At 40.5% G+C, this 9,454-nt stretch overlaps 1 protein-coding gene across 1 annotated transcript in view; it reads right to left on the reverse strand.

Annotated features, from left to right (window-relative positions):
* The window catches only part of obsl1b (obscurin like cytoskeletal adaptor 1b), a 37,643-nt gene extending 30,373 nt beyond the window's left edge, over positions 1–7,270 (reverse strand). Inside the window, exons 1-6 of the mRNA XM_072686290.1 lie at positions 6,256–7,270; positions 2,743–3,012; positions 2,379–2,639; positions 1,964–2,269; positions 582–848; positions 217–492 (exon numbers count right to left, since the gene is read on the reverse strand). Of these exons, the coding sequence (XP_072542391.1) occupies positions 217–492; positions 582–848; positions 1,964–2,269; positions 2,379–2,639; positions 2,743–3,012; positions 6,256–7,270 (2,395 nt within the window). The remainder of the gene's footprint in view (positions 1–216; positions 493–581; positions 849–1,963; positions 2,270–2,378; positions 2,640–2,742; positions 3,013–6,255) is intronic.
* Between the last annotated feature and the right edge of the window lie 2,184 nt (positions 7,271–9,454).

Consider the following 9,454-nt stretch of genomic DNA (forward strand, 5'->3'; position numbering starts at 1 on the left):
TCACCGGTGGGGCTACAGGTGTTTTGATCAGTGTTATTTAGTATTTCAGTACATTTTCATTTAAACAAACATTTGGATGGTTGCTCCTGTTGTGCGTTATAGTTTGGTGCAAGTCGGTGCATTAAATCACATATCTGAACCAAGCAAAACTCAAACATGTGAACAGATGATTGTGGTTAGTAATTCCGACAGTTTTCATTAAGAGGCTCGACTCACCTTCAACTTCCACATTAAACCTGATGACATCATCAATGGCATCACAGCTATAAACTCCTGAATGGGAGAACTCAGCTGATTGGATGACGATTCTCCTCATCGTTCCCTCCGACTGGATGTGAAGACCTTCGACTGAGTGCAGCTCCACTCCGTTCTTATACCAGCGGACTAAGGCTTCTGGATCAGACAACTCGCAGTAGAGCACAATTGGATTGCCAACTTCCACAAACTTATTACGGTCCATTTCGGAGAGTGGAGTGAATTTAACCAGTGGAGCTGCACATTGAATGAAACATGTATGCCATTTATAATAATTGATTGTCTGCATACTTGAGGAACACAACTTAAGCACCTGTGAAACTTACCTTGTATATACAAAGCTGCTGAATCACGAATTCCATAAGCAATGAAGGTGATTTCAGCTCCGTTGTCAGCATCTCGTACCCCCCGAATGCGAAGGGACTGGTGTGTACGAGACCGCCTGATGGAAAAGCGTTCATCTTCCTGAAGCTGATTGCCATTCAGAAACCAAGTTCCTATGACTGATGCGGACAACTCGATGGAAAAACAGGCATCCTGACCCTCAGGCACCAAGGCATCTTGTAGAGGTGCTTGGATTTTGGCCACTGGAACTGGAAAAGACATACATTTGCTGTTTCATACAGTACTGTGTAAAATACTCTTTAACTTGGCTGTAAAACACTTTGCTACATAAAAACATCTTAAATACTGCAAAAATAACATGATTTTTAATAAACACTGGTTACCAGAGCTTAAAAGCCACTTTATTGATTTGTTTAATTCCATCAGCAGCTCATATAATTTGTTTTAGAAGAACTAATTCTCTAGATATTGGATGGGACCTATATGGTTATGGTTATACATTTTTCAAAAACCTTCCTGGACAGAGGTTATTTGTGACATTACTTCAGAGAGTAAAACAATAAGGGCATAAATAGTGGTGCAGTTACATTGTGTACATTTCACAGCGGAACGTCACTGCTGCATTATTTAAGGAGAAATGGAGAATTCAAGAAAGAGCTAAACTTTAACAGACCAGTAGTAACTCTAACAGAACAGTAGTTAAAAGAGTTTTAGGAGATGAAATGTTTGTTTATTTTCATTTATTGGCCAAAACCACCCAGGCAAAGATATTGTATTCCATTATCTCCAATTGGGAAGATGCTGCTTCTTCCATCCCATCTTTACTCTTGAGTTATGCCTGGTTAAAAAAGCTAATGCCCACACACTAAGTGATCTGACTGCAGAAGTGTCAGATCAGATGAAGTGTCAGAGAGATGAATGGTCAGGTTAGACTGGACTGTAAGATATTAAACACTATAGAGTTTATAATCATTTAGAAAGTCGCTACAAAACAAAATAAATCAGTTAAGAATTTAGTCTGATTATAGAAACTGTTACTAACAATAGTGATTTTACTGCAGTTTACTGTTGTGTATCTTATCGCACATCTAAGTTATGGTGCTGTATAACTTTGAAATACAAAGATTGAATTGACAGTCAGCATTAAGAGACTTGGATTGGGCCGGGGGTAAAAAAAATCTTGATTAGGACATCCCTGGTTATGAGTATTACTAGTAATCCTTACTAGACCCCCAAAAAAAATAAATATATAACAGTACTTTATGTACTAAAACAAGCAAATGCTTGAATTAGTACCAAATCTTAAGGTGCAGAGGGCTCCCAATATAGGTGGCATCTGTTATTAAAAATTTATAATTTTTACCAAGGTGAACTGCTCGAGGGAACTCCACATATCCACTTCTCCCATACTTGTTAACACTGCAGATACGGAATCTATAATCCGCTTCACAGGGGACACTGTCACCAAGAATCTCAACTGAGGTTGCTGAGTCAGTGGTTAGACACTGTAGCCACTCCTGAGAGCCCATCTCCTGTCTCTCTAGGATGTAGCCTGAGGGTGGATTCTTCCGAGAGTCCTGCGCTGGAACCCAGGAGAGGAGCGCTGCATTGGCACGCTCTGTGTTTATCTGCACTCCTATAGGACAGCTGGGTGGACAGTGCCTAGCACCTGAGAAAGCATGAACAGCAAACATGTGATGTCATATAATAAATTCTGTACTAGCAAATGTAACAATGTATGAAAAAGATTTGTAAAAAATGTAAAAAAGATTTCTAACCTTTCACTCTAAGCTGAGAAGATGTCTTTGATCTGCCCACGTAGAAGGTGACCATGCCAGAATCTTGGGGTGTAGTATTGACAAAGACCAAGATATGAGTTCTGCCAAAGGACTTGAGGATGGTCTGATGTGTCTCCCTTAACTCTACACCCTCCTTGTACCAGTGAATGTCCATTTCTTCTTCTTCGACTTCCACGCAGAAAGCTGCATTTTCTCCCTCCAGAACATCCACTTTTCTGGGTAGTTTTCTTACAATGGTACCTACCAAGAGGGTACAAATGCAGTGAAAGTTAAAATTTAATGTAAATTCTGATTTATCTGAACTTGTCCTCAGAGTCTTACTACATCCCTGTTAGATATTTACCTTTGACAGCTACCTCAGCAATGCTTCTTCCTCCATCTGGCATCTCGCATAGGTAGATGCCATCATCATCAACTCCGATGTCGCGAATTGTGAGTCTGCGCTTTGTCCCCCATTCCTCCATCCCATATTTGGCCCCTGGCTGTAGCCGCCTGTCTTCCAAATACCATGTGATGGGCACGGAGTCCTCTGGCACTTCACACTCAAGAATGGCTAGGTCCCGCTCCCAGACCTGAAGGTCAGTGAGTGGTTGCTTGAACCTTACAGGTGGTTCTGGTGTTGAAAACAGGAGGCATTTCATGAAATACCTTAACTTTATATTACAAAAGAACAAAGTCCAAATCAGTTTGTTAATACAAAACTTTTTTAACAACTGGCATTGTCACGAAGTATCCGAGTAAGTTCGAGCCCATAGTGACCAAGCCAGGGGCAATAGTGGCAGAGCAAGACTCTTTCTGATCAAGTGAAGGAAACCTTGAGAGAAACCAATGGGAACACATCCTCTTGACACCAGACAGAAAAACACACTACTCAACAAAAGCATAGAAATATAACTAATGGGTATACAGTGATAAAATCATACAGAAATAGAAGTGTACACCTAAATTCTCAGATGTAGTCTTATCAGGGAAGGAGAATTAGCTCAAAAAAATTCTAAGTTAACATTAATATATGAAGAATTCACTATACACTAAATAGCCATAGCATTAAAACCACAAACAGGTGAAGTTAATAACATGATTATCTGGTTATAATGGCACACTGGTTATAAATACACACACACACACACACCCTTCCTTCCCAATTTTAAAGCCAATTACCCAAACCAACTCATTAATACTCTTCCCCCTTACATGTGATGCTCTTCAGACTTGTGCTCTCTCAGACTCCGGCTGCTGATGGCCAAACCAGTGAACCTTGGGTTAAAGTGGCAGCACCTTAGTCTGCTGGACTACTAAGTCTAAGTAGAGTTTAGGATACAGATACTTTCTCTGTGAATCCTGTGCTTTATCAAAGTGAACATTAAAATCTTGTTTCAAAAGTCAGCACCAAGAACATGGCCTGGGTAAATGTACACACCTCTTTAACATTACTGTCGAACACCACAGAAGAAAGTCATTACCACCTACATGAAAAACTATTATTCTAGAACACTTAGTTAGTAACATCGTCAGGTTCCCTCTAATGACCAGCACTCTTTCAGTAAACAATTTCTGCTGGTGCCCCTAAAGCAGAACCTATTTTCACTTGTCTCACTGAGCGGTACAAACCTGTTGGACATGTGAATTGGAAATGAGAGGTACTTGTGTGACTTTGTGACTAGGCTGTCAAGACATCACCTATTAGTTTGGGGGTCAGTGAGGGCTCTGCTTCCAGAATTGAGGGTGATCTCTTTCTGACAAACCTAGAGCTTCTAACATCGAGGTTAAGCCTAGTTTATCAACTCTGTTCTTCTGTAATGTCAAGACCCTCTCACTATAAAAGCTTAGTCTCAAATAAGAGACTAGCTCACACTTCTTGCACATATAGCTAGCTCTATCAGTAGTCACAGAAGAAGCACAATTAAATATTGCACAGTGCACAGTAAAAGCTCATAGACTGCCATAGCCATTCTCAGGTTGCTAACATCAGTCAATTTTGGCATGCAAAATGTTGGGCCCCCTGGTCAAATTTGAAGATGAACTGATCTTCAAAGGGCATATTTTGACAAAAAAGGGAAAGGAGGAACCGTGCAAAAGTAAAATGTTTGGGCACCCCAAGAGATTTGAGGCCTCTGATCACTTTTCTCAGTTCTCAGACCTCAATTAGCTTGCTGATGCTATGGCTTCTTTACGTTCGTCAATCATTAGGCAAGACCAAGAGATTAAAATTTTAAAGCTTTATAAATCTTTTGACTTCTTGAAGCCTTGTACTAACAATCAGCAGACAGCACATGATCTAGCATCATGTCTAGCACATGAAAATGAAATCTACAATAAGCAGGAGAAGACTATAAGAGGACAGAGGTGTTTTTTCAGGAGGTGGTCAAGCTTAGGTCTGAAGGACAGACAAAACCAACACATGTGAGGGCAAATATCACACTGTCCATAGAAACAGCTGAAGATGGAAAGCGCATGACTCCCAAACACACCTCAACACCACATTGGGCTTTCTCGCAGAAAAACTAGAAACCAAGGAAGAATGGGAGAAAACTGTCAGCTCTCAGCAAAAACTGTTTACAGGCTCTAATACTAGCTAAACCCAACCAAAAGAGGTTTTACTGAGTACTGGCCATGCAAGGGGCCCAAACTTTGGCTACAGTCCCTTTTTTCTAACTGGAAAAGATGGAAAAAAGCTTGTATAAAATATTACATAAATGTGTCATATTTACCTTTAAGTCTGTTACTCACCTAGCTCACTTGACCAAAGGCGCCCAACTTTTACATGACACTGTGTGTATATATATAGTCAATATATATAAAACAAAAAGTCAGCTAATGATTAGGGCACCAAAACAGCAATACTCCTGCCAGGCAATTATGAACAACAGGAACAGTCACAGTTAGAAGACAACCAACAAACATTGAGAATATTTGATCCATACCTACATCTTACCTCTATATCTTATTGAGAGTATATTACTAACAAAACAACAAACAAATATCCATCTCAGCAAACATGTTAGTAAGAGGCCATAAAAGGCCATAAAAGAGACAAGCAGGATCATTTAACTGTGCTATGGAAAGACCATTAACACATTGTTGAGTTGTGTAGGAAATAAACGGTAACTGACACCATGAGACAGTGTGAGCCAGTTGTAAATGAAAGAATGTAGACTGGTGTCTTCCAGCTTCAGTTCTAGAGGCCCACCTGAATCTGCATCACAAAATTAGCTCGTGATCAAGTCTTGCTTGAGGCGACTTCAGTGTGTCAGAACAGGGAGAAACTGTACAGCGTAGGTAGAAATGGATTTACATGTAGCTGTACTAATATATTTAGCTTGATACATACAGTAGTCCCATCACCTGTACTACATTACCTCTGTCAGGGTAAAAGACTGTTGTTTTACATAGTTTAGTACATAGACAAAAATTCAGTATATCATGATGAACAGAAAATATACAGTATTAGCTTTTTCTTCCACATGCTTGCTTTAATACTCCAAAGCGTCATTTGTGTTTGTGAGCCTTGTGCATGTTTTTATTGCCTTGCTTGGTTGTGAAGCAGTATTGCAATGCAAGCATTTTGCTTTGACGATTTGGTTGACCATGCATGAAATACGACCCCACCTCAAGAGATCACTACCATGTGCATTGGCCCCCCTGTCTTTCAGAGCTTAAGTGACTTTGCAGACTTGGGACTGCATGGAATCTACTTTACCCTAATGAGTATAGACTAGTCATTAGAGTAAAACTCCCACGGTGCATTTCTTGCAGTTAAACATAACTGAAACTCTTGTAGATTATAGAAACAAGCTTAAACCTAAAACAACAGTGATCACTAGAACATACAACAAATCATATGGTCAAGTCTTACCTTTAACTGAAAGATGCACTGCACTCAGCGTTTGCCCTGCAGTGTTGGAGGCAGCACAGACATACACCCCATTGTCCTGCTGTTTACAGTAGAGGACTTTAAGAGTGAAGTACCCCTCTCTGTCTTCATATAGAAGATACCGCCTCCCAGACAAGATTAGTCTCCCATCTTTTCTCCAGATAATTTCTGGCTTAGGTTTCCCTGTCACATAGCAACGGAATTTGGCATGTTTTCCTTCTGTCACCGCAAACATTTTCACTTTGGCCGAGTTTGGCAGAGGCTCATCCTTTAGCCGTGATGCAACCTGTCTACCACTCCTCTGCTTTCCTTGATGTGCCTTCCAGTGGCCATTGGTATAACCATTGCGGTTCCCCTCATCTTCATGTCCTGGGCCTGCATCCACCAGCAGCACAGCTCCAGCAAGACTTTCACCGAACTCATTCCTGGCCTTGCATGTATAGACCCCTCCATCAGGTGCCCGTGTCTTAAAAATCTTTAGCTGGAACCATCCCCCATCCTGGTAGCCCACGCTGAAATGTGTACTCTCAAAGATCTCGTTCAGCCTCTTTCCATCCTTCTCCCACACCACCTCTGGCCTAGGATTTCCCCACAGCTTACACGAGAAGACAGCGTCTTCTCCTCGGCCCACGCGCGTAGAGAGGGGCTTGATGAGGAAACGGGGCTTGTTCTCCTCCCTCTGCTCCATCTCTTGAGCTTCGCCTTCTACTTTCAACGTTGCTGCAGCATAAGTCTCCCCGATGCTGTTCTTGGCCTTGCATATGTACTGGCCACTATCCTCTGCAGTCACTAGAGTGATAATGAGATTGTAGACATTGCCGTCCTCAAACACACGGTATCTGCCCCCCGGGTGGATTTTCTCATTGTTCCTCTCCCATATGACAGCTGGTCTAGGATCCCCACCAATCTGGCATTTCAGGACGGCATCTGCGCCGCTCTGCACCACCACAGGACGAGGGTAGGCCAGGAACCGCGGTGCTCCGCCAAACACATCCATCTCTGTTCGTTTGCCAGCCTCACCTCAGCCCAACAGGCTACAGGCATTCAGTCTTTGTCTCACTAAGGTGAGATCTTTGTTGTCCGTTTCAGTAACAGCTAGGTGTCTGAATGAAAACAGAGATAGGGTCTTTCATTTAAAGATCGCTATGAAAGCAATGCTTGTGATTCAAAACATTTCTTAAAACTGAAATGAGGGACTCTTAACTCTACATTTTTTTAAATGTAAAGGGAAGATATGATAACATCATTGAGAAACATGTTAAACAATTATATTTCTGAAAGTAATATTTTCTAAATGAAAATATGATAAATATTTATCATTTGTGTACTTCCACCTTTCAAGGTAACTTAAAACATAAAAATTGCAACAGTACTAATGAGCAAAACTGAAGAGCTAGCTACGTCAATGACACTATTAACCAGCATATCATATATGCAGAAAAAGCTGCCTCACATGCCTGACATAACTACATAATTAACCTCTGGTTGAAACAAGCAAGGAAAGCCCTAGTGGCTCTACTTACAAGCATTTATGGGACTTTTCAGAAATGGACAAAGACCTAGGCATTTATACAACAGGTATAGACATAAACATTCATATTTATATCTAGCTTCACTCTCTCTCAGACTATACCTGTCTCATAAATGTACATATCAGAGAATTTCTACAGATCCTTCCTGTCTTTGTATATTCTGTATTTTGTGTATATTGTGTGTAATTCTGTATTTATTGAAAATATTTTTATATAAATTTATTTTAATATGTTAAGTATGCATATAGTTTTGTCCTCCTGTAGAGCTTCAACCTGAGCCTTACCACAAGAATTTTAATGCATAAATGTCCTGACATGTTGTGCAAATGACAAATAAACCTGAAACTCGAAACTTGCATTTACACTGAAACAAAAAACAGGCCTCTTTAATACATCCTTCTTAAATTTATTTAGTATGTACAGAGACTCTCAATCTATTAATTGTTTGCTCTGCAACCATAAAAGTCTCCTGTTATTTCCCTGACAATGGTTATATTAGTATTATTATTGTTGTTGTTGTTGTTGTTGTTGTTAATGTTTCCAGTATGTTCATGTTCTATAAATTGCTGCTTAAATGTGAAATTGTATTTTAAAAAGGTTGAATTAAAAAAGAAAAACCTAAATAATCACAATGTTTACTAATTTTGGAGGAAAAACCCTAAAGTGGTTCTTCTTCTTACTCTAAGCAAAAAAAAGTTATGCATTCAACTGGGAACTGTGAGTGCTTGCAGTTCTATATAGAACCCCTGCTTTTGATGAAGAACAACTGAAGAACCCTTTTTTTTAGAATGTATCACTCAACAAACCTTTTGTAGATTATAAAAAAGTAAATTTCCTGTAAATGTCATGCCTGACTATATATATGGCATGTGACAAACTAAATTTGATTTAGTAAGTTTAGTAAGGGTTTCGTACAATTCTGTTTAATTCCTATTTTTTTCCCCATGTGAGTGTGGGCGGTGGTATGTCCCCTTTGGGATTTGGTGGGGAAGGGAAAGGATTGCATTTCACCGGGGCATTTACTCCCCAGAACTTTCTATCTGCCCTATGTGTGAGAGGAACCGAAGCCAACGGTCTGGAGGTGAACAGGCCTTGTGCAACAGTGGCCACAACACATAGCTAGCACAGCTGGTGCTGTATTTCAATGGGAAAGTGCTTTATATAGTCTGCCCTAAATAAAGACCTGCGAGAGGGCATGTGTCAGGTATCACAAAGCACACCCTATACACACGCGTGCACATACAAACACAGACCCCGCAGACCCCAGCACACAGATGCAGCCCACACCCTAAGGGACCCTGCAGTCAAAATATGCTCTGCCTTCATCACACCCCTCTTGGCAGACTGACTGAAGAATTTAGCTGCTAAATGTCATTGTCAAAATTAGTTTCATTTGTCATTGGTTTTAAAAAACAAAAAACACATGCGTTCAAATGATGCCTTCATTCTAAAATATCCTTCGAGCAGTCGAGCGTCATTAAGTCCAAGTCTAGGTTTAGTCTGGTTTATACCCCCTCGTCTGATTTTTTATGGGTGGCTTCTCAAATTTGATCATGCTGCTAGGTTGGCCTCATGAAATTACTTGCCAGAGGATCACCAGCCAAAGAGTGCCGATCTGCTTTACAGGGTACACTACATGCAGGCTACTG

This window comes from Salminus brasiliensis, chromosome 8 (assembly GCF_030463535.1).
Source record: "Salminus brasiliensis chromosome 8, fSalBra1.hap2, whole genome shotgun sequence".
Taxonomy (NCBI): domain Eukaryota; kingdom Metazoa; phylum Chordata; class Actinopteri; order Characiformes; family Bryconidae; genus Salminus; species Salminus brasiliensis.